Source organism: Melanostigma gelatinosum (assembly GCF_949748355.1).
Source record: "Melanostigma gelatinosum genome assembly, chromosome: 7".
Lineage (NCBI taxonomy): Eukaryota > Metazoa > Chordata > Actinopteri > Perciformes > Zoarcidae > Melanostigma > Melanostigma gelatinosum.
In genome coordinates, this window is record NC_136640.1 from 7,132,300 (window position 1) to 7,160,049 (window position 27,750).

Sequence of the window (27,750 nt, forward strand, 5' to 3'; positions counted from 1 at the left end):
CTACAAACCAGAATTTCACAAATAATACCAGTTATTGTATTTCTTACTGTCTGTTAAGTTTATACCTGCAATGAATAAACTGAGCGAGACAGATGCGATGTAATTACTGAATATTCATGTCAATAGATATAAGATTAAGTGAAACAGAATACACCTTGAAACGATGTCTTTATTAATATGAGGAATAACTCATTCATTGCACTCCACAACCACATTGCATTAACAGTTTTCCTGTGAGAGCGATTTATTAAAGGTGTAGTATGAAAAACATTAAGCAAAATGTCAAAGCGACTGCATTTAGAAACCTCCCCATAAACCAAACCAAGTGACTGGCAAAATGTCTTAAGTCATCTCTGAAAATCAATTTAATACTGAAAGTAGACAACGCAGAACAATAAAAAGGTCTTCCCAATATGAGAAATCACAGTATTTTTGCAGTAAGTACTTTTGTTTCCATGTACTTGGCAAAAAGGTACCAATTTGTGACATATGGCAAGACAATATAGGTAAATGTAAAAAAAAAAAAGAAGCTAAATAAAAAAGCTCAAATTTAAATAAACGTTTTGATACCAACTGATAAACAAACCTTTCAGACAATCTCAATCAACTATTTACATCTATTTACTAGAAAACAAAACTAATTAATAAAAAAAAATGAAATGGTATGGGGGGGGGGGGGGTAAGAATACATATTCGTTCATTTGGCTCATGTCAAGCATTAAGTGTGTGGATTTACAAAGGAGTGCTGTAGTCAAAGTGTGAACAGGAACTCGTCCCAGTGAGTGTGTGCTCGGACATCTGCCAACCTGGAATCGTTTCTTGTCCGTACTTTAGCTCAAAAAACAACTGCATGTCTGAGACTACAGTAAACTTATTTGACCCCTGAGTTTCTAATGCAAAACTAGTGTATGAAACACCTCATTACAGTGTATCTTAGTGCAAGCCTTTTAACAGAGGTATATTAGATTAGCACCCAAGCTGACACGATTCCCCAGAATGGTTTACTCTGCTGGCCAAAATCACAACAAGCAGTATGGGCGGTGGTGTTGTTGCTCTGTATCCTTGTGAAAACCAGCTTTTTCAAAAATGCTTGAATTTGTATTACATCTATAAACATGTTTTTCATAGAAAATATAAATATCCCTGAATGAAACAGATTCACAGCATTTTCTGTCGAGTACTCCAGTGCTACTACCATAACGTGGCCATCGAGTGTCTTTAAAGGTCTCCAGTTAATGTCAGTCTCCCTCTCTCCTCCACAGCTCCAGCTGCTGCGTCCTTCTACTCGCTGTCGTGATAACTGACTGTCCGCTTGCCCCGGTTGCGAGTGTTCACGCGGGTCTTTTGCTGCGCTTTGCTGTAAAACTCGTCGCTGTTCTCCTCCTCTGAAGCGGACCGTTGGCGGCGCTGCCGTCTCAGCTGGCGGCCGGCAGTCCTTTCCCCGACCCCGGGCCGTCCGTGACTCCTCCTCTTTGGACTGCTGCGGGACCCTGAGCTGGCACACGAGTTTTCAGAGGCTGAAGACGAATGCGCGCTCTCCGACTCGGAGCTGCGATTGCTGCTGCTGTAGCTCTCCTTTCGTTTGCGTTTTGGCCGCCTCGCATTCTTCCCGCTCCTTGAACGACCGACATCTTCCTGCTCGGCCTCCTCGCTGGAACCGGATTGGGAAGAGGCGTCTTCCTCGTTGCTGTTACCCTCCTTTTGTTTTGATTCCCTTTTGGGACGCTTTGAGGAGCCGGACTTGCTGTTTTTATTGTTCTTGGACACTGGCTGCTTCTTTCCTTCGTCCTCCCCATCTTCAGAGTCTGAGGTGTAAATATGTTTTCTGGTGGAAGACGGCTGATTCCTGGCTTCATTAGGTGAGGTTCTGTTCGACTCTCTCGTATTATACCTGCCCTCTCGAGACGCTGTGGCTGTTTTGTTAGAGTTTCCCTGTTTACGCTGGCTTGCAGAAGCAGAGTCTTCCTCAGAGGGAGAGTTGTCACTGATGTATTTCTTTTTTGGTAGGGCTCGGAGATTCCGCCGTCTATTTGATGCATTGTCTGAATTATTCGACTCTTCGTCTGATGAGCCGGTGGAGCATTTCCTCCTCAACTTCCTCTTGGGTCTGTATTCCTGCTCAGAACTCTCCGAGGCGGCGGTGTCGCCACGAGGTCGTTTGGACTTGGTCTTGTTTCTCGTTGGCCTCTTTGACTTGTTTTCATCCTCCGACTCCTCACTGGAGTGATTGCTTTCTGCTTTGCGTTCCTCATCTTTTTTCATCTTTTTCTTGCGAGGGCTGGATCTCTTTGGAGAATCACTGAGTTCCTCTGATTCAGCACCATCCAGTTTATTATTTGAGGCAGCTTTTTGTTTATCTTGGCTTTTTGACTGTGAAACTTTACACTTTTTCTTAGAGTCCTTGTGGATCGCTTCTTCCACATTTCTTCCGTTTTGGTGCGAGTGTTTCTGAGAACTGTTGACTTTCTCTTCTTCATCCGAGCTGACGGGAACTTTGTGTCGCGTGGTCCTGCGATCAGTGTCCTCCTCCTCTTCGTCGTCGTCGTCGTCTTCCTCCTCCTCCTCCTCCTCCTCCTCCTCCTCCTCACTTGTAATCCTCTTCTTCCTGGCTTGAGTGGTTGCTGTGCTTCTAGACGGTTTCTGAGACACAGAAACTTCAGCTTCTCCAGAACTCTCCTCTGCAGCCTCCTCTTGCTCAGAGTTGCTGTCAGACTTGTGATGTTTTGCACTGTGTCCATTCACATGGGACAAAGTAACTGCAGAGGAAAAGAGGGGAAAGAAATCCAACTGTTAGAGAAACTTTCATCACAATTCCAAGCAAGTGGCAACTAGAAATCAAAAACTAATAATGATCGATGAGGACATTTCTCACCATTTCCCTTATTCTTAGCAGCTTGTCTTGATGTCCTCCGTTTTCTGGATCTTGAGTCTCCATTCTGCAGATTCTGGGAGGAGGATGAAGCCTCACTGTCATTGCCATCCTCCTCGTCCTTGGATTCGCAACCCGATTCCTTTGTTGTCCGAGAAGCTAGAAAGAGAAACAAGGGCAGAATTTAGAAAATGTATCTTGTAAGCTGCCCAAAACATAAAATACAAATGTGTTTCACACATGTTTAAAGGACTGTTTGCGTTCACGAGATCTAAGAGAAACTCCTTCTGAATTGAAATGTTTAAAGAAGAGCTTTGTATACCCCGTCTTGATGGCTGTTCATCAGAATCTGAGCTGATCTGGATCATTGCGGTGCGTTTGCTGCTCCGGACTGTGTGGCGAAGGCGGGTGCTGCTCCTTCTCGGCTTTTCCTCCTCTTCGAATTCCTCGTCTAATGCTTCAAGGAGTTTCATCTTATTCACAGCCGCCCTCGCCGTCTTTCTCTTGAGTGAGCTGCGAACCGTGATCTCCTCTTCCCTGACAGAGTCCCGGTGGCGACGTCTCTCCCTGCGAGACGATCTGCCGCCGTGACCGTTCATCTCTGCTCTGCCCTCTGAAAACAAGCCACGCGGAGGGATGTTTAACACGAGGGCTAATGGTGGTGTGATGTGGTTCACTAAGAGCGAGGCTTAAGACGGTTGTTGTGGTGTTTACCTGTGCGCTTCCTGTCTGCACCAGCACTGTTTCTGGTCAGCCGTGTGCTCCTGCTGTTCCCGCTCCTGCTGCTCTTGCTCCTGCTGGGGTAGCGGCGACGTGAAGACTGGGAGGACATCTCTCCATCCTCACCTTCACTGTCCTCTTCACTATCGCTCTCTGCAACAAAACAACCACAATTAGCAGGCAAATTAAGAATGCCCCACTAACAGGCAGCATGATTGAAACCTGGATTTGACTCCTGACCTTTTTTCCTCCGCTTGGCCCGGTTGCTTCTAGTAACTCTTGCTTTCTGTCTGAGTTGACGGTGCCTTGACGAGCCACGACGTTTCTCCACCTCACTCAGCTCACTCTCACTGTCAGACTCTGAAATACATTTAAAATATACATTCATTTGGCAGATGCCTTTGTCCAAGGCGACTTACAATAAGTGGAGGAACCAGATCATTGGAAATGCAACCATCCCAAATAAACTGCTAGAAGCGTGTTGGAGAACTACGGAGTGAAAAATGTGCAGCGACTTTGCTGTCCTGACTTCAGTTAAGAGATCATTCCACCACCAGAACTAAGAAGAGCACGTCCATCAGAAGTGTCAAGACACAATGACACTACTAGTCTATACCAGTTATACCAGCTAAAATATCAACTTCACAAATGATTGCATTTGTTTTTGCTGCACAACATCTCACTAGTTCCACAAGAGGAAGAGTGAAGTTTGGACATAGTTGTGCATGTGCAAACGTTAAGTTTTGTATGTTATTGAATTGCTAGCCGTCATCTTGTTTACACATATTCAGTGTCTCCAGTAATGTTAAGTTGAGGATCTGGGAGCAGATGTCGCCACGAGTCTGCGCTGTTCAGGCAGCTGGATGTTATAGGGTTACGAAAGGGGAGAGGAGAGAAAGAGGGAGCTCGGGGAGAAGTTGGTTTGGGCTTGTCTGATTGGGCCTTCACTGAAGTTATGAGGAATGAATTACTCCTTATCATACACCCACGTCACTGACAATAGTTCAGAGAAACCAACGATGAGACTAGGGAACCTACTAAGAGTCCCTTCTGTACCTGGTGTCGATGAAGCAGCTTTGGAGTCGTCGTCCGAGGAGCTGTGACCTGAGCTGTTGCGTCGACTCCTCCTGGCTCTCTCAGGAACAGACACTTTGGCTGAGGTAGATTTGGTCACTGATGTCGACTCCACTTTTTCCTGAGTTTTTACAGCAGCTTTCTTTTGACTTGAGTAAAAAAAAAAAAAAAAAATCAATGCAACTTTTGACCAGACATGGAACACCTGAACCTTTTCCCATCAGATTATTGTAGGAATGCACAACTCAAACAGACCTTGATGAGGCGTTGGACTGATCCTGCTGCTGCATTTTCTTGCGGAACCTCTGACTGCGGCGGAGCCTATCGCTGCTTTTGATGGCAGTTTTGTACTCTGATATGATTGTTCTGATTTTCTCCTCGAAGAAGGCAGAGATCCTCAAAGTCATACTGTAAATCTAGAATAGAACAGAAAAGGTGAGTAAAATAAGCTCAAACAAAATGGACCCAAAGAAGATTATACTAAATGTCCTGCATTAAAGAGCAGTTCTCGTGGCATTTCTTCCACTTACCTTGGAGCGTTTATTGGGTGTGTAGGCTTTAGCGTTTGCAAATATTAGCCGGGTGTCTTTGCAAAGCTCGACAGGGTTTTCATAGCGGTCTTCGAACAAAGTCCTTTTCACCGTGTGAAAGTCCATTGGTGTATCAATGATGTTGTGGTAGTCCTGGACAGGCAAACAAAACACCATTTAGACTTCATCAAAACACAAAACATGTTGAACGCTTGCCCTTAAGTCTGTTGTGTTAACGCACTGGATAGTTCTGAGGATCCACAGGCTGTCGGAAGGGTTCGGAGTCCTCGCAGTCAAATATGTAGGTGAGCAGATACTTGCACTGCTCCTTCCAGGCGTCTCTGTCAAGCACCACCTCGACAGAGCGCTGCCATAGAGGAAGAGAGGAAATCATCATGACGTGCAATGAATGCTACAGCATTCTACCAAGACAATCATGTGTTTCAGACTGATTATTTAACAACACGCAACGTTAATCAATAGAATGTCAAAGGCCTTTGTTATCTATTCTATCCCATCTCATGTATTTACCTGACGCAGTCTGTGTCCAGAGGAGGTTCCTGGTGCTTCTGTATCCTCTTCCTGTAGGCAGTAACCACATTATTGTTATTAACCAGATTACCTTTTTCAGTTGCAAAGATTTTTTTTCCCATTTTTAGTAATTCATCTATGAATTACTAAATTCATAGATGACAGCAGCGCATGTTAGAGCAAACAAATATAACACTGACAAGCTGATTTAATTCAGACTCACCTCATCATCATCGTCCATCTCCTCTACAGCATTGTAGATCTCCATGATATCCGTGCAGCTGGGATTACTGGGAAAGTAGGAAGAACGTGTCAATTTAGTGTGACTGACACTGTGCCTGTTATTACAGTATCATTACATCATCTTAATTTTGACTTACTTGACAAACTTCTGGAGGACATTTGTGATGAGCTTTGCAGAGTGGGCAATCTTGCTCCTTGGCTCATTGAAAGTGCGGGCGTTGTGTGCAATATACCTGGCATCCCAAATTAATGCTGAGAGGTGCCTGTGGATCACCAGAGGGGAGTAAATACACAGCGTCTTCACAAACACATAACATCAATTGTTTGAATTTCAAGGACAGAGCTGGGTTGACAGTCAACTGGGCAAATACGTCCATGCCGTTGCTTTGGTGGGAGGAGGGCGGACTCACCTATAGAACCTGTTCCTGAGTCGCAGTCTGATGGTGCCCAGGTCAGTGGGATAGGCGATTACAGTGCAGTAGGTGGGATACTGGACTAAGTCCACAGGACCATAGAAAGGCGCTGCAATCTCTATAGCAGAAACACAGTGGCAGGAGGGTAAGTACGAATGGGAAGAAATGATTTTGCAGTTAAAAGGAACCTATAGATACGCTGACGTGAGTGGATTGGGACCAGACATGTGAAAGTAGAAGTGTGCGATTGAGAGCAAACAACAGAGCGTGTTCACGCATACACACCGACGGTGATGAGCTGGTCGATGCCGGCGACGATGCGCTCACACTCGGCGTCTCTGCTCCTCTCCCCCCACTCCCCAGGCAGAGGCTTGTACATCAGTTCATTCATCTCATCTGCAGTCACGGGGATACCACCTCCTTCCGTCTCTGGATGCTGGGCTGCACGGCAGAGACAGACTTATTCAATATGCATTAACCCCACTGATCCCACTTTGTGAGCGGACATCAGTTCTGTGTTTGTGTGTGGATGTGACAGAAATAAGAGTAAAAAGTCTGAATTACCACCATCTGGAATAGGTTCGACATCCCAAGGACTCAGTTTCTCTGTTTCCCCGTTGTCCCATCTGGTGAAAACACAAAGTACAGTCATATCATTGAGTTTATAGCTTAAAAAAAAAGCATGTTTAAGTGTGCAATTACTCTTTAATATGATACAGACATGACACCGTCATGCCTCTTAATAACCACTAGGGGGCAGACAGACTTGTCCTAGAGACTGATAATGTCAAAAGCAGTGTGTTCTAGAAACTTGCTGATATTCGGAAATGATAGCGACGCCACAACCACCATATCTCCAGCTCCCCGTATAACGATAACGTGTGTTGGCCCACCTGACTTTGAAGCACTGGAAGAGACTGTCGGGGTACTCTGGCTGGTACGGCTCCTGACACACGATGCTACCAAACCACCAGGCATCGTCTATCACTGAGCGAAACCGGTCTCCTGCACAGGAGAAGATGTGAACCAATTTAGGGGGAGGAAAAATCCACATTATCTATATCTACACAGAAACTGAGAATAATCTATAGAGTAGACAGTACTTATTAGTTTAAAGTTATAAACTACTTGGGAGCAGCCTTCTTCTGTATTTGAAATTGATGAAACAGATATGAAGACGATGCTACTTGGCCTCAAAGCTAAGTTTTAACTTCTTTAACACGATGCACAGACTTACTTGGTTTCCAGTTTCTACGGAGCGCCTCGTCATAACTTTGCCTCAACACGAGGAAATCGATCACATCTGGCATGTCATGATACCTGTGGGAGAAATATACGTCACTTTAATGCCGAAGTACAATAAACCAGAGGTTCTCAAGTCTTTTCAGCTGAGGATCCCTTACAAGATATAGAATTTACCCAGGACCCCAATAATTTGGTCTTTACCCCTATTCGCACAGGACCAGAATTACCTCGGACCTCTAGTCATTTTGAATAATTGCGAATGTCATCTTTGATCTTAATCCTTTTTAAATCTGCCATGTCGTTAATTTGTTATGTACCGACCATAATTCTGGGATTTGGATTGGCGTTTTTGGGCGTTACACACAGCCCCGATATCATATCGGAGGAATAATGCCAGTAAATACAGACTTTGCTCATCCCGTGCAAATATGCTCCATGAAACGCAGACGTGGTGGACAATTTCTAATTACATGACGTCCTTTGGTAATACTATTAAACACATTTGCAGATTCTAATAGATAGATTCTAGATGTGATGTAAAAATGTCCTAAATTTAAATGAATGAATCTGAAAACTTTTCACGAACCCCCTGGCACTCTGAGAACACTGCAATAAACTTTCAAGACTTTGTCTTTGTGGAGCTGAAGCTGAATTATATTGATGAATTATACTGATTTGAGCAAACACATTACAGTACCAGACATTCCACCAACATGTCGAGCCAAAAACTGATCGTTGTTATCAAAGTTTTGTCCTGATCATAACACTAACCCACAAACAAAATGTAGGCTTTCACTAGAACACATTTTAGAGTCATAACCTCCATGTTATGTACATTCAGTTTAAATGCCGCCTTCACGTTGGGTTACTGCTTACTTGACAGAAAAGGACTTTTCTAATGTTTTGCCAGTGCCGTTGTCAATAAGAGTCAGCTTCAGACAGCAAAGGGTTGGCGGGCAGACTTCGTATTTGATCCCGGTGATCTTCACAAACTCTTGGTCCTAGAACACATTTGAAAAACAAACACAATATATTGGGTTCATGTTGGGAGGAGGGGAATGTGCCTACATTTAAACCAAAAAAAAAAAACGGAACGTTTTTTTTTTTTTTATGACATCCGTGAAGATTTTGTTCATGATGTTCTTCAGAGTTCTGTGTATTCTACCAAGAACATTTTTATTATCTTCTTATTTGCCGTAGTCTTACCCGTAGCTCCATTTTCTTCCAGGGCTGTTTGTCTAGGTTTATGGGGTACAGTTCATTTCGGTTCACTGCCTCTACATAGGCCTCGTGTCCCTGCCGAAAGTAGATCACCTGACGAGACACGAGGTTCAGAGCTTAGACAGTAAACGTTTTTACAAGATGAAACAGGATTGTGATCATGACGTCCTGTTAAACCACCGAAAGATCAATACAGCTGCTGTTTATTAAAGAACAATCTGTACTGTACCGAGTGCTTTTTTTCCCCTCATGCTCTTGTAAAGTGCCTCGTTTAAATACCTCATCGCCCATTTGGGGAACAAAAGGAGACTTCCTGGGAATGACGTCGGTGATCCACGGTGAGGGTCTGAACTCATTGGACACTTCTCTGTTGATGGACGGTCGGACCTTTGGACGCTGAAGATGTAAAACGAGGGTAAATATGAGCCCGTTTTAAATTCATCTTTATATTTCCTCCCTGACAGACGCAGAGTCTGGCCAATAGTCAACCGGTTAGGATTCAGACAGCGAGACATTCGTTTGGCTACTGCGTATACTGCACTGTGTTCGATAACTCACCCTGGGAGACTTGTACTTTTCTTTCTTGGACTTCTCTTTGCTTTTCTTGCCAGCTTTTTCCTCCTCGTCACTCTGCTGCTGCTGCTGCTCCTCCTCCTCCTCCTCATTCTCTTCCTCCTCCTCTTCCGAGCTGCTGAGTCTGCGCTGCACTCGTTTCCGTGAGGATAAGGGGGTGGAGGGCTGCAGGTTGATGCCGGCGTCTGCCGTCCAGTCCGAGTACTCGCTGGACGTGTGGCTGTCCAATCAAAAGCAGTTACGATTATAATTCTAAATTACATATATGAAAACAGGCAGAAAAACGTAGTTAAATTATTTGTTTTAACCTGCTTGGGGTACCAGATGGGTGGGGATTGCCACCTAAGACAACACAAAGGAGTAACACAAGATTTTAACGTGAAAGACAAAACTCTTCTGTCTATATGATCAATCTTGTGATTCAGGAAAACCCTTTTATCTGGCACTCTAAACAAGTTAAAACAAATTCTAAGTCTATAAAACGTGATACCTCGAGCTGTCACTGTTCCACTCCTCATCATTGGAGGAATCCATTTCACTGCCGTCCAATTCATTGTCCTGAACAGATTCAAAAATGAAAAACAGGAAGTTGCGTGAACTCCCCCCAAAAAAGACCACAGGTGCTTGTAAATTACTTATTTTTTCCGCAAAGTCACAAGAGAGCGGAGAAAGTGATAGCTCGGTGTGTACCTCTGAACTTGCGGTCTCCTCTCCCTCTTCGCAGGACAAGTCCATGTATTCCAGCCCGTCACTGCGGCCGTGTGCACGCTTCGCTGTGTGAGGATCATCATCTGAATCATCCTGAGGGGACAGACGGGCCGACTCAAAACCAGTGCAAAGATTCTTACAGAAATAAGTTGTCAACAGAGGAAAGAAAGTGCTGACAATTATTTCAATATATATATCATTTTGACACATTCCAACACAACACCTTTAATGAATATGCCATTTCCAATTACAGTACAGACTGTGTGATGATTATTCACAATACACGGGTACACAAGCCATTGTTTCAAATTGCCATTGAAGACTTGCTACATGGAAACCTACTCGACAGCTGCTGTAGATAATGCGTCTCTTCTTTGCATTATACAGAACCATCTCCTCATCTCCTCTGGCCGCTCGCAGGCGCTCCTGGATCCTAAAAAACAAAATCCACGATGTATGAAACTTAAGTAGGACAAACACGAAATGTCAAGTTAAATAAACGCTGTAAAATCTCATGAGGTTTGTAAACCACTCTGTTGCTTGATGGGCACGTTTCGTACGGTTGACATGGATGTATGTGTTGAATTATTTTCAGTATTCTTAAAATATTGATGTAACCTAAAATGGGAGAAGAATCCATTTCCACTTAGAAACATAAGAGAATACAAAACACCACAACAGTACAGACATTGCCAGTCACACACGCCAGCTGTTGACGGTGAAGCTAACATTGCTATCTCTGCTACCTGTAGCTGCTGGGTGCCACCTCGGGCACCACCACCCTGCGCCTCCAGGCCTGCAGGTCTCTCTCTGTGGCCATCTGGCTGCGAGGAGCATTCTGGTGCATCTGCCGGACGCCCTCCACCTGTCCGCTGCGGCGCAGACCCACATTGGGGGGTGACTGTACGTCTGCTCGATCATTCACAGACACTGCAACGAAGGATCACATACCTAGCATCCAACAGCTCACTGGATGAATATGCTAATAAGAATCAGATAAAACACGAGTGGCGTATCGATACCTCTACGTGGCGTGCTCGGTGCCAAGGCGTGGCCCTGTGCCTCAGCCAGCCCTTCTGGTATCGCCGGCAGAGCCAACTCTGTCCCAGGCTGGCTATGCCGGTCTTGTTGTTGCTGGAGATTTCGGATGGCGTCGTCCAAAAGGCTGCTGCGTCTTATCGCAACTTCGATGTGCTCTGCCGTCTGCTGGCTGATCACCTGCTCCACGACCTCGCCATCACCTGAAGACGCCATCAAACAGGGAAACAGAGCATGAGTGGGATGGTGGCAGAGGTTAACGCTGGTCAAACACTGAAGAAATCAAAGATATGTTTCAGATGTCACTTACTGTATATATCAAAAAGTGAATTTATGTTTCTGTAAACTAGCTAATTATAGAGAATTTAAGGCCTGCTTCTGGCTGGTTGCTTACTGGTGGCTACGTATCCCAGCTGAGGAACCAGGTGTTCAGCCGCAATGTTCTCCCGGCCCGGGACGAGACGCTGGTACCTGAAAATAAAGTCAAGACGTTTAAAAACAAAATGTAAACTGTGAAAAACATTGCATGCATTTACATAGAACACAAATGTTTGTGCCAACATTTTGAACCCGGCTTATTATCGCTTTTCATAATGGCCTCGGGCATCGAGAACTTGCATGAGACAAACATTCAAACAACTGATCCCACAGGTAACAACTGGTGTGTAACTGATAGAAGGTCATCGTGTCTACCTTGGTGGATGGGGGTTTCCATCCACATCCACCAAGAAAGGCGGGGGCATGAGATGGGGTGCCTGCTGAGTCTGTTCATCCAGCACGAAGCCGTTGGTGTCCCGGATCAGCGGCCGGTAGTCCGTGTGGAAAAACACCTGGTCTGGAAGCTGTGTGACGACCAGGAGAAAGAGGAAGTTTAAGGTTTTTGTTATGTTCATGTTTTCTGGGACACTTATTTTGGGACGGCCAATGTTAGATTTTTATACTATATAGTAAGATTTGAAAGTGTTAAATTTCAAGGGCTACAACAACATCTGGAAAATGCTGTAGTGTATTTATCAAGTGAAAACAAGCATCCCTAAAAACGGCATTACAACAAATTATCAGGCTACAATTGTTTGTGTGAACATTTAAACGAGTGGTATCCTTGCCTTCTCATACGGCTTGGAACTGCCGAAGCCAAAGATGAGCAGGTGGCCATGGGAGTCTGTGCAAGCAAAACGATGCCCATCAGGGGTAAATTTGCAGTCAAAAACAGCTCCATGACCCTGGCCCTCAATCTGGAAGACAAACACAAAACCACCCCAGGTACAGAAACCCGTTAGCAAGGGAAACTTTTCCTTTTCAGATCCTGCAGGACCTTACGTTTTTCTTAAAACACACTTTTTGTAGAGAAAACCAAAAATGCATATTAATAAGGCAGTCAAACTCGTCGTACAGCACAGAAAGAAAGTAAAGAAAAAAAACAATGAGGACCAATGAGAGTTAGAGGATGAAAAACCCTTGAAGGCAAACTGTGAGGCCGAGGTAAGCTGATGACAAACATTGAACTAGGTCTGTTTTATTACTGTTTTGCTTATTGCCGTCTTTGTCATGTTGTGTTATGGTGGGTCTGTAACTGTCTGTTCATCGTGTTACAGAACTGTTGTGTTGGCCATCATGTAAATGCCTGACAGTGCTCAGTGTACCATGTTGAAGTAGTGCTGTGTGTTCGTCCCTCGCAGTAGATCCCAGATGAAGACGTTCCCGTCATGGCCGGCAGACAGGATGATCCTGGGGTCAAAAGGGTGCGGCTCCAGGACAAACACCTCAGCCTCATGGCCCTGAAAACAATGTTCAAGTTAGTCTCTCTGGTCTGAAAATAAGAGGTTAAACTAGGTGGTTGTGATATCCACGCTGCTCTACATTTTACAAGGAGAAACACTAACTTTAAGGATATGTAGCAGCTGTCCTGTGTAGGAGTTCCACACTTTGAGGAGATGGTTGTTCACAGCCGTGATGACTGTAATATCGTGGCGGTCCCACGCTACCATGGTGACTTTGGGTTTGAAGTAGCTTTCCTCTTCACTCATTGGTTCAACACTGAGAGAGAATAAATCGAATTAGATGTCACACACACACACACGATGCAACTCTCAAAGCATACTATGTAATGGAGATACAGTTGATTAATTACTGAACAAATGAGAATAAAATAATTAGTTGCTTGTATTTGACGCTATAAAAATGAAGTTGTCCATTCATTTTCTCTCTCTCTCTCCCTCCAGTTGCGGCCTCATTCCACATGTTGAAACTGGTTCTCGTCCTCCAGGAGATTCAGTCTCTCCTCGTCACTCACTCCTTCTGCTTGACATTGCTTCTTGTTTTTTTGCGTAGCCTGTCCTCTTGTCGCAGATGTCGTGTAGTTCGGGCTCCAACTGTTTAGCAACAACTAGAAGGTGCTTGACATCCCGTAAGATCCATCTCCTTTATTCTTTAAACTACTGACAATATTTCTCCCAAATAAAAATATTGTCATTTAGAGCATTTCTTTGCAGAAAATGACAACTGGTCAAAATAACAAAAAAGATGCAGTGTTTTCAGATCTCGAATAATGCAAAGAAAGTTCATATTCATTTTTAAACAACACAATACCGATGTTTTAACGTAGGGAGAGTTCAGAAATCCATATTTGGTGGAATAACCTTGATTTACAAATCACAGCTTTCATGCGTCCTTCACATTGCTGTTGGGTGACTTTATGCCGCTCGGCTTTGTTTGATGCTTTACATCAGTGGGCAAAGCATCACAACAGGGCGCACCAACTCAATGTTTTCACCCTCCTCAGATTAAACGTATTTAGTTAGTTTCATGTTTCAGCAGGCGTCGTTAACGCCTTCATTAACCTACAATTCAGCAACAAGGTTCAAATTGGGCAACAAATGGAGTATTTAAAAAAAATCATTTACATCAGCGGGCAAAGATGTTCAGCTATCAGAATAATGACGTCATTCAGACCATAGCGGGAAGAAATGTCTTCACAATCTGTTAACCACTGCTTTACAGACAGGCGAGAAGGCTGTGCTAAGGCTAATACAATCTGACACGCGCATAAATTAAACATTGGGAAAAAGAATTCCTCAGCTTACATCAGCAGCTGGTTTACTTCTACATGCTCCAACAGATCTCTGAGGCGACCAATGGAGCAAATGATTGTGCCTAACACAGCAAATCTTCCAAATACTTGTCTACAGACTCTTCTCCTGATGCTTATAAAAGTGTGCGTCCTTGTCTCACTATTTCTTCTTGAGAGACACAAACATTGAGGACACATCAAAAGGAATCTACGCTCAGAATAAGCGCTGCTGTACGACAGCACAGTGCCGCTTACCCGGGGAGAGTGGCGGACATGTTGAGCAGGATGCACCTCCACTGCTGACGCAGATGGAGCTTCCAGATCCGTGCTGTTCCGTCACGGCTTCCGCTCACAAACCTGAGACAGGACGACACCAACCCGTGAACCATCACTTCACACACGGTTACATTTCATTCAGTATGTCTACTATTAAAGAAAATCAATGGCGAGTTCAGTACAAGGGTTCTACTGTACCTTTCACCCGAGTGGCAGAATTGGATGCTATCGACTTTGTCCTGAACGGAGAGCAGAATAGTACTCATGAGTGACTGCGGAATGTTTAATAACTTAAACCAGATACTACAGATTAAGCTTTATGTTTTGTTTTTACCGTGTGCTCGTGGAGCTCCGATATCTTTTCTGGACTTCCGCCACCCAAGTAATATATTCGGATGACGTCATCAGTACTTCCTGTTGCTAAGAACATCCCACCTGAAACAAAAAAAGTTTGTCTGTAGTAAATATGTGCTAGCTAGATGATCATTCTGTGAACTGTAGCATAGATACAGGTTAATTAAACATAAACAGCACAAACATTCAACATAAGTGTCTGCCTAAAGTGACTAATACCTGGACTGAATGAGGAGCACACAGTCTGAACTCCGGGTCTCGGCCGCTCTGTGAATTTGTGTGGCCGATCGCTTGAAAAGATAGAAAGAAAGTGTTTTACTGATTTTATTCAGAACAGGAAAAGTGCATTTAACTGAATAAAGTGCACAATAAAATACACAATATTTGGTTGCAGGGGACCTTTAGAAGGATTTAAAGAATCGTCTTTTCCTAGACATGTCTACTGGCAGCCAGCGGTTTAATTAATTTACAGACCTAGCACCAGTGCTCACCTTTACATCAAGTATTGACTTGTTGGCATATCCTTCAACAAAGAAGTAAGTGCAAGTTTCATCCAATCTAACCGGCATTTCCACTTCAGGATGACTGATGTGATCAACAGTCGGGTAAGGTGCTGATCTCACATTCCTTCGTCAGGTGACTCATTAACACAGTTTGAGGGAATTAAAGATTATTTAAAAACCATTGAGTTCAAGTCAATATTCTATTTGTTTTATACTTTTACCTGATTGCTTGCTATACAAGTAAAGCAGGCTCTTTGAATGCATTTATTTTACTAATATAGCAGCCAGTGTTGGGACACAGACTGTCAACCCAATTTGACTCGTCTTCCAACGTTTGATTTACATGTACTGCTGATTTCCATGAAAATAACTGTCATATCCAACAGCCTGCAGTTACCATGTTAAACTGTTTGCTCAGCAATGTCAATGTTTCCTTTATGTATCCACAGAACATCATTCTCAATCTTTGCTCCTTTAAAAAGACCAAAACACTTTAAATCAAAATTGATTGACCATTTCTTTGTGCAGATGTGTATGTTTCTCACAGGTGTTTATTTTCTTAATTACTACAACTGAATATCACGAAGTCACCATTTTAAATCCCATTTAAAGCAGCTCTCACCTGAAGTTGATGTTGTTGACGTCCCACTGCCAGAAGCAGACGGTGGCATCAGTTCCAGTGGACAGCATGAAGCGTTTGGAGCCCTTGGCAAACGGTGAGAACTGAGAACACAAGACATTCACAGGTGAGCCATCTGAAACCACTCGCATATTAAAATAAAGACATGGATCCTACATGGAGTGTTAAATATTAACACGCCCCCTGACCAGACCACAGACAACAATGGTGACAGGAAGTATGTTTTATCCACTTGCAGTAAAGACTTTACACTTGGCTGAGGGAAGTTGTCATCGTGATAAAGAGAAGATTGAATGAAAGGCTGAAAGGCTGACGTAATATCTTTGCCAGTCCTGCTACCACCTCCTCTTCTTGTTGTTTTATTTTAGGCATTATTAAAAAAAACCAGTTACTGTTACCCAATCTTTAAAGCGCATCACAAAAGTATAGTCCAATAAATACAATTATTTTAAAATACAATAACTAATTCAAATGATGATAAAATCACTATTGTATTGAAAAAGGATCCTTTTTCCCAACAGAGATCCGTTTACCTGTAGGGAGGTAATGGATCCACTGTGCCCCTGCAGCACAGCCACAGGGGCACAGGTACGAAGGCACCACACACGGATGGACTTGTCACAGCTTCCTGCAGCAATCAGTGTGTTCTCGTAATTAACCGCCAAGTCTGTGATCTCTGCAGAGTGTCCTCGCAACGTCGAATGAAGCCTTCCGTCAAACGAAGACCAGATCTTCACCAAACAGTCATCTGAGCCCTGACAAAGACAAATACCAACTTATACTTTAATATTCTACTCGACACGGTTATCGCCGCACATTAAGTAGAGGTATATTTCTAAATAGGGCGATATGTTGACAAGCTCCATCTTACTGTGAAGATCCGGAGACCGGTGCGATCGAATGTGATACAATACACTGCAGACAGATGCCCCAGGATCCGCCTGTGCAGCCGCATGTGCTCATAGTTGCTGACGGGGTTGACGGAGCTGAAGCGCTGCGCTCCCGTCAGCTCTCTCCCTCGATGGACCTTCACTGTGGATTAAAAGACGCCAATCATCAGAAAACGGTGACGAAAAAAGACTGGGATTAACACAAATATGTGGGCAAGGGATACATTTACTCTAATGTGATCAGGAGTGGAAGGGCACCGTCACAGGGTGAAATTAAATATACAGAAATATAAGAAGCTGGTGTTGTTGGGCTTAACCAAGCATGTAAATGCATCGTCTTCCAATAAACCTTTTTAAGTTTAAAGAATATTTTTTATTTATTGCCTCTTGAGAGCAACTGGACAATGTCAGGAGAACAGGGAGAGAGACAGATGGTATGACACGCAGCAGAGGGTCATGGATCGGAATCGAACCCGGGTTACATCAATTTGATTTAAACATCAACTGCATGAAACAAAACTGCCATCCCCATTTCTAAAAAAAAATAAAAAATATCACTGCTGAAGTCTGATGCATCTGGTCCGTACTGTTCTCATCTGCTTCAAGTTCTCACTGCCTCAACATGAAGCTGTTTTAAGCATTTTACAAGGCCATTTTGTGGAGAGCATGTCCTCTTAAAGGTGGCTTAATCAACAGTTTAATAACTTCAACAGCATTTCTTGAATATGAACAAATAATCCGAAAAGGCCGAGACAGGTTTGAAATAGAAAACATTGACGCAAACAGGTGTAACTTTGCAGCCCTGTGTAGTAGAGAACTGTCACAGCAAATGGGAATCGAGGGAGTAAAGCATTAAAAACACACCAATGATTCCTTGCAAATCTGTAGATGAAATTATGACTTATGATCAAGACAATTGTCGTGTTAATAGCAACTAGCACTGCGGGGTAACAGACTGCATCAAGACGACCAATCTGGTGAAGTCGTGGCAGCGCACCAAATTGTTATTTGACAACAATAGCCTAACGAAATGCCTTCTACTCAAAATTGGACCATCAGGGTAAAGAGGAATACAGTGTGTACAGTACACATACCATACATGCATAACATGCAGGGTTAATGGGGAGACGGGAGCAAGTACATGTACCAATGTCCAGCATATCCATTTGTCTATTTCATGTATTTTGATGCTTATTGAGCGAGGCCAGACGTACCTAGGTGTGGAGGTTTCTTGCAGTTGAAAGGCCTCTCTGGTGGTCTGCCCCGGTGAAGGGCTGCATATGATGAAGCATTGAACCGCACACCGTCGCAGTCTGACAAACAACACAAATAGTGTGTCAGTGTACGAGGCACGTAGAATCACCAATACATGGATAAGGGGAAAAAAAGCTATTTATACATTTCGCAGAAATACTTGAAGATTATGTACCTTTTGCTGTCCTCAGCATCGACTGCTTTCCAGACCCCAGGAGAGAGTGTACACCTGGGACACATGATGGCACGTCTTTGTCAAGAATGGGTCCAATCTGCTTACATATCTGTAGCAAATAGTCAGGTGCAATATGTCTGTTGGCTGCAACCTGACGGGTCACAAAAACACAGAGTAGTGACATGAGTAGTGACCAAACACAGAAGACAACAATTGTTCGAATGAACAACAATTTTGACAATCAATTAGGTCACTAAAATGTCAAACAACCAATAAATAACAACCGGCAAATTCAAGTAATTTGAAGTAGTCACCTGCCGATGTCAGAACTTGTGATCGCCATATCTCACTACTTTCTGTTGTGTTGTTTGTAAACAATCGGAACAGCTGTATCAATAATGACAATGTTTGTTGGCTTTCCTAACGCAGATGTTCGTTTTTGTAGAATTATATGTAATGTAGGATTCTGTACTTATCAGTCTGGTTAAGTTTGTTTCATATGAAAACTCGCAACCAAGAAACCCATCTTGATTTGAGACTGTCTATTTAACTTCTACTATATTCATGACATTGTGTGGTCTTTAGTTGTGTGTAATATTCCAGGGACTGTAGCCTGAACAGTTTAGTCAGAATAAATGTGGGACAGGGTATAGTTGGTGGTTTCATGTGCTTCTCAACTCATATCCCGAGAGGCGTGGCTTCTCTTTTTAATGGACCAATCACAGCGCAGGTCACCAGCTAAATAACGCAGAGACAGCGCATCTCGGTCTCTGATTGGCCAGCGGAACAGTCTCGACGTAGCAAAGAAGCCGAACTCCCCACCCTTTCTGCGGTACAACAGTCGGGGCTAAATAATATTAAACCCTCTCTCTATCCAAATACAGTTTTCTGAGCGACCATACAGTTCACGCCGACGAATTAAGTCAGTGGGAACGACTTGCGACCACGTCGACCGTCCCACCTCCAGATAATCAAACAGTAGTAGCAAGGAAAAAGAACAAAGACCGCAAACAAGAAGCATGGACACCGAGTCCCGTCTGTCACAAGACAAAAACAATGAGACAATGAGCTTTAATAACACATATATTAAATGTAATCTCACCAAATCTTCATATGTTCTCGGGTGCTCGTTTCCCAGCCAGTCCAATCTGCCGGGTAAGAGCTGTCGAAAACACAAGTTTTGGGGTAAAAGCGGAGTCACCACAGAAAAGCACCATGTACACAGCTAGCTAATAGAAAAAAGCCGGGTGATGTCAAACGAGTGGGACGTCCAAAAGTATTAAAAAAAAAAAAAAAAAAAGTGGACAAGTTTCATGCAACTCAAGTCCAAAACCGACGGTTAGCGAACGTTAGCCGTTAACCAGCAGCAGAGGATACACACCTGATACTCCTCTAGTTCGCTCGCGAGGACCTGCAGTAGGATTAAGAGAGATACCGATTAGATTCTATTAACTTCATTATAAACTAGCTAGTCAAACTATTTTGAAATACTACACACTGGTACTCGTCAAAAGCACCACCAAGCTTACCTCAGCCGCTCTCCGACACGGACCCGTTGTTAGAAAACGAGAAATCAAGTAATAGAGCTCTGAAATTGAAACAGCGGAGACATTAAAGCGTGAGAAAAAACAGCAGTTAGGATGTCAATTAACGCGAGCGACATCGTATGTAAATCAAGCTATCAGTTGGGTTTTTTACTTCTGCGGCTTACCCGACTCAAGGAGCGAAATGTTCCGATTTTTGGCCATTGAATCGGCCGTGATTTTGGAGAGGTGGAACAAATTTGCAAGGCTTAACTTTGTGACTACAGAGAATAGGATATATATTTATTTAATTTCGGTTACACAGCTCTGACCCCCCTCCACGGTTGCTCCCGCTTTCTATTCAGCCTGTTTGCAGTCGCCATTGGAAGGATGAGGCCCGAGCGATACGACTTACTTCCGCCACAGCGGAGTAACACACAGGAACAAGGGGGTGGGGAGGAGCGCGCTCAACAAAAGACGAACGTGTACGTTAGCCCAACGGCTAGCAACATTAGCAGTATTTTATGGAAGTCAAGTATTGATAAATTAGATTGAATTAAAAAACTATATCTATATATTTTTTAATATATATATATATTTTTAATTACACACAGCGCAGAGATCAAACGGCCGCCTCTTTTTTTTATACCAGGATCGCGAGCTCTGCACATGACGTCATACGCAATGTCTGCCAATTTGCTGTACCAATTTATTGATTGATTTAAATCATCAAACCAGTACTTAATGGGCGAAAGGTACAATAATAAGACGTGAGTTTATAGTGCATGAATCCTTTTTTTTTGGCAATGGTGCAATGTAACTAAGTATATACACAAGTTAAGTTAAAAGTACAATGTTGAGGTACTTGTACTTTACTTGAGTACCTTTTTAATGCTACTTTATAGTTCTACTCTACAACATTTATTTAATTTTGTAGGTACTCTGTAGATTCAGATTATTAATGGATGTCAAACAACTAAAGAATCCTGCTGTACATTTTTACATTATGCTACCGTGCACTATATAAATAAAGTAAAATGAACCCCAACTTTACCAGATGTAATATTTAAGTGATGTAGACTAATGCATCAATAATTATAATCCAGTAATATAAAATGAGTACTTTTAATAGAGTATTTTTTTTAGAATTGGTCCACGTATTGAGTTTATGGCTCAAAACTGGGATTAAACCCAGATTGTATTATTTTCCTCACTGATGTGGTAAACGGCAACAATGATTCATTTCAGGTACCAAAAACACATCTGAAATAGTACTTTTACTCAATCACTGGACACAGGATGTAATTAAACACATAATCAATGAGTAGCATACTTCAGAGGAATTCCCATTTTAAATTCATAACCAAAACATTTTTTTTATTTTCTTTCTTCTTTTTTTAAAAACAGAGGAAACTGTACATTGGAAGAGAAATCCCAAAACCGCAATGTATATCCCCACAAATATGTGGGACACATTTTTGTAGACTGAGGTGAAAATACAGGAATTAAAAAAAAATAAAAAAGGACAAACCATGACAAGAGTGATGAGCTCTGTATGGCATTTTGTTTTGAGCAGAGAGTACAGATTAGTCTAACCATCCTCAAATGTACCATCACTGACAGCATATAAAATCAAAAACATGTCCAGTACTAGTGAACGGGATTAAAGTGATCAGTGTGAACAAGACTTTCTTAGCATAGCTCACAACTCTCAAACATCCTATTCCCTATCAAACACATAGTCTTACGATGTATTAGATTCCAAAACAGTACAGGTTCCAAAAATCCCTCAAGACGTCTCGGGTCTCAGGTAAACTCAAGACGTCTCAGGTAAACTCCCCCGAAGTTGAACATTTAATTCCTGATATAGGCACAACTTCACGTCATGCAGAAAACTACGACCTAAACAAGGCAAAGTAAGAGGCCAGAGAAACAAGAGAAAAAAAACCAACATTATGGCAGAGAGGCCATGAAACTGAGTGGAATTTGTCGTATTTTTTAAAAATGCATCTCTGCAATCGGGTGCCTAAAAACCATTACTGTCTTATGAAAATAGTAGATAAAAATATTCTCTGCATTGTACAAGAAACGAGGTACAGGGAGTCCTGGCAAGTGAGTCTTGGGGTGTCACAACTACTCTGCTTCTTTGTCGTCTTCTTCCTCCTCCTCCTCCTCCTCATCATCATCAGCTTTGTCCTCTGCTGCTGCAGCCTTCTGATGGATGGAGAAAACATTGCTTTCTTATTTAGGTTCTCTTGGAAGATTTCACATGGCAAGAGTCATGAAGATACAAAAGCGTGTAATACCTCCTCAGCTTTTCCCTCGCCGTTTTCTGCAGGAGTCTCTTCTTTCTCAACCTCGGGTTTGTCTTTCTTCTCCTCAGTAGCTTTGGCCTTTGCTGCTGGTTTGGCTGCTTTTTTGATCTTGGGAGCCACCTACCATGTCAACAACCAAGCAAGCAGTGTAAAACACATGGTGAAATGCTCGCCACACAGATGTAAACTATATTAAATGGATACACCGCTCTTGTCCACTAAAAAATAAAATTCTTTTTTTTTTACCTTTTTCTTTTCTGTCAAAGCTTCAGCCTTCTGTAACACAAACGCACCATACAATTATTTACATATTACGCCAACAAAATAAGCATAGTAATAGGAGAATATGCAGTTATTATTGAACAGTCTTTGTAGAACTTACCCCCGACAACCGTAAAGATTTTCTCTGTGGCTGCTGAAGAACATATAAAAACACAATAGTTTAGTCATTTGAAAGTATTAATACATAACATACACATCCTGTTCCAAAATGTTTGATTAAACTAATGTTACTCAATGTGCACAGGAGGGAAGTTATGGCACATGAGGCCAGTGAATGTGGGGGAATAAATTTAATTTAATAATCCCTCCAACTCAAGTTTTGTCCTTGTTGTAAAAATGTAAATACTAGCACATGTAAATGAAAATTGTATTATTTGCTATATTAGCTTCATGCAGACAAAAGGGGCACTCTGTGAATGGCTGACTGACATTTCAGATGGTGAGAAATCACCAGTGATATATATAACCGTCTACTGGCAACGGTGAAATATTGCAACGAGGGATTTTGTAGCAAAATACTATGGATCCAACGTGAATTGTTTCCGTAAGGGGGCATCTCACACACACACACTTTCCACTAAGCATCTGGGCACTCTAAGTGGCAGATCAATTGGGGGCTCTAGAATAACCAGCACCCCCTAGAGGCTGTGGAGCTTCTTGAGCCCAATAGGCTGACCAGGTTTGGAACAGAACATGTACTAATTGACGTTGTTGTCTAGAACTAGAACAAAATGTTCATTTGGGTGCAAGTGGGGGGGGGGGGTCACGGTCTGTTTTGTTAGTTATTACTCGGACACTAACCTCGTCGCTTGCTTCGGAGCTGGGAGTCTGAAAGAAAGAGAGAGAAGGAGAAAGAAATTTAAAAAAAACATGAACAACAGCCATTCATGACGACGCTAATGTGGGCGTGTAACGCATGGGGGGGGGGATGGGCACCTATCCCTCCCCTAGTCACAAAGACATGCAACCTTAAAGTGGGGAGTGGAGCAATAACACGTTTTCTAACTTGGCTATTTAGCCACTTCTTAGCTTCTTCCCGCCAAGCACAGCATCATTCGTTGAGATCGACATGTTTTTGTTGAGTAAGCATGGTGGTCTGTAGCTACTTTATATGTAAGCGAAGAAGAAGAGCCTCCTTCCTCTACCTCCACACGCGCTTCCATGCATCAATTCAATGGATAGCGGATCCATTGAATTGATGCATGGATGCGTTATGTTACACAAACGACCAAACCTTCAATAAAACCTCTCCGACACGACGATAATAAAGGGCTTTGTTTAAAAAAATTAATTTAAAAAAAGCGACCAGATGTGTCGCTGTCTTTTCGAGGATATTTCAGCTGCCATGACACTCAGAAAAGAAAAAGACACATCGAATGGTGACGCGCAGCAGCTTTGACAGTACTCTATGTGAAAGGAGAAAAATAAATAAAAAACAGCGTGGGCTGCAAATACTAAAACAACACTTCGACATGTACCGAGGGCAAATCACCGCTTAAATAGGAACGCGTACAGCCCACGTTTAAATTACATCCAGAGGCAACTACGGAATACATTTCCTTGAAATGGAAACCTGTTCGTCGACAGTGGTTGCACCCCTTTGTTTGATGTCAGTACACAGTGAAGACAACATATTGTTAAACTACAGTCAGATTATGGTTTTTTTTTTGCAAATGTACCGCAAAGTGTAGTCGCTTTCGAGGAGACGACGAGAAAGCACGTTGCACTGCACTAAGTAAAAAGGCGCCACTTCCCTGTATCAACAGGGTCGACACGACAGACGTGACCACAGCAAAGGCGGACCTCATGCATGCACATGGACACGCTGTCGCGAGTACTTACAACGTTACATTAAAGCGCATGCACTGTGAAAAAGATACGTTTGCTAAAAAGGAAATGAAGTTATAAAAAAAAGCTAAATTATACGGTATATATTACATGTGACACAATGTACACGTTTTAACTTACTTTAGTTTTCCTTCCCATTGTTGCTGAGGTTGTAGAACAGATGTATATAAATAAAAAAGAACAACGCAGCCTTTTCACCGTTTGGGAAACTAAACGAAATGTGGGTCAGCTGTATACACCTCACCAGACACCTTCAGAGTCGTCTGTAACTCCACATTAGCGTCCGACCAGTACTAGAACTAGCTCAAACCGGATTGGATCACCCTCTCTGTATATTTTATCCCTTATCCTACCAACCTAGCAGGGAGAGTAATCCCCCGCCCCTTGCTTCCAGTGATTGGCTTTGGGGCAAAGGCAATACATTTTTGAACCACAACATCTTACCTGTGTTGGCAGGATTGTGTGCCAATCAGTCGGCCCAAACCAGCGCTCACTTTTTAATCACACTGTGCCCGGGGTGTGTTTGCAAGAAATGCCCGACAACAACCACGTACATGTTATGAGATATTAAGTAAGAATGTACAGACACAAACAAAAACATATTTCTAAAGAAGCATGCCGAGTCCTTGTGTGTGCTGTCTTTTCTTGTTTTGTTTTAAGTCCCCATGCATCCTGATATCATATAAAATTGTATATACGCTGAAGATAAATCACACCTCACCAAATCATGTTTTACTGCAACTTATTTTGGAATAAGTTGCAACGTTCAACTCTTATGACAAACATCAAATACAGATAAGATCTTTTTTAGGTTTTTTTGGCCATTGCAATCCATAATGCTACACAACAAACATATTAAATAAAGGAGTTCGTTGCTGTTGTAAAGACGACGTGCTTTTTAAAAAGCCGCCATAACCAGAATAACCCGAACGGCCTAATTATTATGCAACATTCACTGTGTAACCTCGTCCTGCAACTCCACAGCTGCAACAAGGAGGAACAAACATGGCGTCGGGCTATGCGTGGTTCCTTGTGCTGGGGTCGGTGTTTCTGTGCAATCTCATGAAAAGCCTCCTGCCGACCATATCCTCTTTTGTAAGTAGGATTCTTGAATATATTAAGTGTGTGTGCGCATTGAAGGCACATGCTAAAGCGACAACCAATATGAGTGAGTGTTGGTGTAGGCTGATTCGTGTAGCTTCCTCTCACAGTCAGCACACTATTGTTGGCTAGCTTAGCTTTTAGCTACATGTATAGCTAGCTGTTAGCTTCGTCTCACAGTCAGCAGACTACTGTTGACTAGCTTAGCTTTTAGCTACACTGTTAGGTGGCTTTAAACAGCGTAGCTGTTAGCTACAGTCAGAGGGTGGGGTTTAATCAGGATCCCGCTGTACTTACTACACATAGGTGGGGAACATTTTGTGCTGCATAATTCTTCAAATGTAGGTGATGGTGATTGTGACGTTGGGAAACGGTGTAACGTTAACTGCAAAAAAAAAAAAAAAACAGCTTACCAAAAGTAGAAATCTGCATGCTAGTCGTTAAACATACATGGGTAATAACCACATTTTATTGTCCAGCAGGACTATTGAGGAGGAACTGTGTGTCTGAGCCCCTGCATCCATAAATAAAACCCCACACTGCAGTTAAACTACTTCTGTTAACTCAGTAATAGTCTTTTTTTTCTTCTTTCAAGCTCACAAAGATGGTGCAGAAAGATGCTGAGCAGGAGAGTGAGATGAGGGCTGAAGTCCAGCAGATGAAGAAGGAGCAGGCCTCGATCAGCATGATGGATGAGTTTGCTAGATATGCCAGGTTGGAGCGCAAAATCAACAAGATGACAGACAAGCTGAAAACACATGGTGAGAGACAAAAGTAAAAAAAAAAAAAAACATTCATAACCTCTACATACAGCGACACTAGAAATTATGACCTCTTATTGAATCAACATTTCTGTGACAGTCTCAACACAAAATAGAACATGAGTGTTAATTGCAGGGCCATTTTGTATCGGTGATCCTGTTATTTAGTCCACCCCTATAAAAGGTTCACAGATCACCCAAAACCACCGGCCACTGGAGGTTTAGGATGACATACAGAGTGTTCAGTGGGAACAGCTGCTGCCTGTTACTGTCCTTCACACACAGCCTCATCTTGTGCACAGACAGGAAGTGGCTTCAAACAGAACGTCAATATGATACACATGCACAGCAGAGCAAAAGGATGTTACAGATCGTTTCTGACTTTATATTTTATTTCTCTTAACTGCACATTGGCATTTTTAAATCTCCCAGTACCAAGCTATATCTTCCATGTTGAATACCAACAATCACGCGTTTAACTCTGATTATGGCTCTCAAAACAGTAGTAGATTTGTAGTCTCTACTTGTGTTCATCAAGAGGAACTCGCCGATGAAAACTTTGTTGTCAGCACCTCTCCCAACACTGGCGTTCGTTCCTCCTCTCTCGTCTCTCATAAAGGAGGACACATCATCACAAAGATCTGTGTCTAACAGCTGTGTACTTCCTCACTTCTGCAGTGAAATCCAGAACAGCGCAACAAGCCAAGATGAAATGGGTGGTGAACATCGTCTTTTATATACTGCAGGTAGGTGGAGATTGTAAGAAGAAGCACAAATGCATTTAGTGAAGCTAACAAAACAGCCTTTAGGTATTTTACTTTTTTTCTTTTAATGTGCCAGGCTGCTCTGATGGTCTCCATGATATGGAAGTATTACTCTGATCCAGTCACAGTGGTCCCGAGTAAATGGATTGCCCCAGTGGAGCGCCTTGTGGCCTTCCCAACAGGAGTTGCAGGTAATAAATTAGTTTTTCATATTCCATATACGCAGAACAACTCATCTATAGCTATCAAATACAGACGGAACTGTTTTTCTTTTGTAATACAGCATAAATTGAGTATACATTGATAATAAAACAACTTTAGTTTAGATGTTGTTGGGTTTTTGTACCGATTCAGACACAGTACTGATGTGTGTATAAGTTGCAGTATGCTGTACTTTGCCTACTCCATTAATTCACTGACGGGGCTGTTCTTTCCCCTCAGGTGGAGTGGGAATCACATGCTGGCTGGTGGTTTGCAACAAAGTGGTTTCTCTGGGTCTCCATGCCGTCAGCTAGAGATGGCTGCTGAGTCAAACACACTGGTTCTCTAAGTTATTGCTCAACATTCAGTTGGCGAAAGCCTTATTTTGTGTTATTTTATTTTCAGCTGCTTCAGGTCAACGTGTAAAAATGCAGTGCATTTTTGGCTGATTCATGTTGCAACATAGTTTTTTTTGTGATGTTGAATTTAGTTCTTTTTGTTGTGAGGATTTTAAGTTAATTGTGAAAATGTTTTGACTGAATTGGACCAAAAACAATGGTTTTGAAATGTTGAAATGCCTTTTTTTTTAAAGAAAATAAAACATCAAGAAAAGATTGTAATGCTATAA

The 27,750-nt window shown here is 42.6% G+C and overlaps 3 protein-coding genes across 3 annotated transcripts; 1 reads left to right on the forward strand and 2 right to left on the reverse strand.

The window, feature by feature from the left end:
* Positions 1 to 241: 241 nt before the first annotated feature.
* On the reverse strand, positions 242 to 20,167 carry brwd1 (bromodomain and WD repeat domain containing 1). The gene is made up of 44 exons (XM_079272496.1): positions 20,039 to 20,167; positions 19,857 to 19,915; positions 19,709 to 19,738; positions 19,430 to 19,489; positions 18,328 to 18,478; positions 18,113 to 18,211; positions 16,880 to 17,040; positions 16,542 to 16,763; positions 15,991 to 16,091; positions 15,085 to 15,155; positions 14,846 to 14,946; positions 14,710 to 14,750; positions 14,491 to 14,592; positions 13,049 to 13,202; positions 12,809 to 12,943; positions 12,272 to 12,400; positions 11,859 to 12,007; positions 11,560 to 11,636; positions 11,150 to 11,368; positions 10,874 to 11,057; positions 10,470 to 10,560; positions 10,110 to 10,220; positions 9,910 to 9,977; positions 9,405 to 9,639; positions 9,126 to 9,242; positions 8,832 to 8,939; positions 8,502 to 8,626; positions 7,618 to 7,700; positions 7,274 to 7,385; positions 6,945 to 7,006; positions 6,666 to 6,821; positions 6,378 to 6,498; positions 6,105 to 6,230; positions 5,948 to 6,014; positions 5,725 to 5,775; positions 5,435 to 5,560; positions 5,194 to 5,346; positions 4,919 to 5,079; positions 4,646 to 4,812; positions 3,830 to 3,949; positions 3,584 to 3,742; positions 3,192 to 3,482; positions 2,873 to 3,028; positions 242 to 2,756 (listed from the first exon to the last, which is right to left on the reverse strand). The coding sequence occupies exons 1-44, from the start codon at positions 20,073 to 20,075 to the stop codon at positions 1,282 to 1,284; spliced, it is 6,723 nt and encodes a 2,240-aa protein (XP_079128622.1). The 5' UTR covers positions 20,076 to 20,167; the 3' UTR covers positions 242 to 1,281.
* Positions 20,168 to 21,108: 941 nt separating this feature from the next.
* Positions 21,109 to 24,597, reverse strand: hmgn1a (high mobility group nucleosome binding domain 1a). The gene is made up of 6 exons (XM_079271696.1): positions 24,416 to 24,597; positions 23,249 to 23,275; positions 22,548 to 22,580; positions 22,412 to 22,441; positions 22,157 to 22,285; positions 21,109 to 22,064 (listed from the first exon to the last, which is right to left on the reverse strand). Exons 1-6 carry the CDS (start codon positions 24,431 to 24,433, stop codon positions 21,984 to 21,986), a joined length of 318 nt encoding a protein of 105 aa, XP_079127822.1. The 5' UTR covers positions 24,434 to 24,597; the 3' UTR covers positions 21,109 to 21,983.
* A 688-nt stretch (positions 24,598 to 25,285) lies between these two features.
* get1 (guided entry of tail-anchored proteins factor 1) lies at positions 25,286 to 27,737 on the forward strand. The gene is made up of 5 exons (XM_079271953.1): positions 25,286 to 25,390; positions 25,992 to 26,157; positions 26,836 to 26,903; positions 26,998 to 27,112; positions 27,363 to 27,737. Exons 1-5 carry the CDS (start codon positions 25,301 to 25,303, stop codon positions 27,434 to 27,436), a joined length of 513 nt encoding a protein of 170 aa, XP_079128079.1. The 5' UTR covers positions 25,286 to 25,300; the 3' UTR covers positions 27,437 to 27,737.
* Positions 27,738 to 27,750: the final 13 nt, after the last annotated feature.

What these genes read in the sequence shown, in the direction of transcription:
- brwd1 (XM_079272496.1), bottom strand. Translation starts at nt 20,075, where the DNA reads ATGGCCAAAAATCGGAACATTTCGCTCCTTGAGTCGG. An exon ending in GATGCTGAGGACAGCAAAAG is followed by an intron (nt 18,212 to 18,327) that starts GTACATAATCTT and finishes GTTGTTTGTCAG; the next exon opens with ACTGCGACGGTGTGCGGTTC. An exon ending in TTCCCCAAATGGGCGATGAG is followed by an intron (nt 8,940 to 9,125) that starts GTATTTAAACGA and finishes GTGTCTCGTCAG; the next exon opens with GTGATCTACTTTCGGCAGGG.
- hmgn1a (XM_079271696.1), bottom strand. An exon ending in GCTCCGAAGCAAGCGACGAG is followed by an intron (nt 22,581 to 23,248) that starts GTTAGTGTCCGA and finishes TATGTTCTTCAG; the next exon opens with CAGCCACAGAGAAAATCTTT. An exon ending in CTTTGACAGAAAAGAAAAAG is followed by an intron (nt 22,286 to 22,411) that starts GTAAAAAAAAAA and finishes TTGACATGGTAG; the next exon opens with GTGGCTCCCAAGATCAAAAA.
- get1 (XM_079271953.1), top strand. Translation starts at nt 25,301, where the DNA reads ATGGCGTCGGGCTATGCGTGGTTCCTTGTGCTGGGGTCGGTGTTTCTG. An exon ending in AGACAAGCTGAAAACACATG is followed by an intron (nt 26,158 to 26,835) that starts GTGAGAGACAAA and finishes TCACTTCTGCAG; the next exon opens with TGAAATCCAGAACAGCGCAA. An exon ending in TCGTCTTTTATATACTGCAG is followed by an intron (nt 26,904 to 26,997) that starts GTAGGTGGAGAT and finishes TTAATGTGCCAG; the next exon opens with GCTGCTCTGATGGTCTCCAT.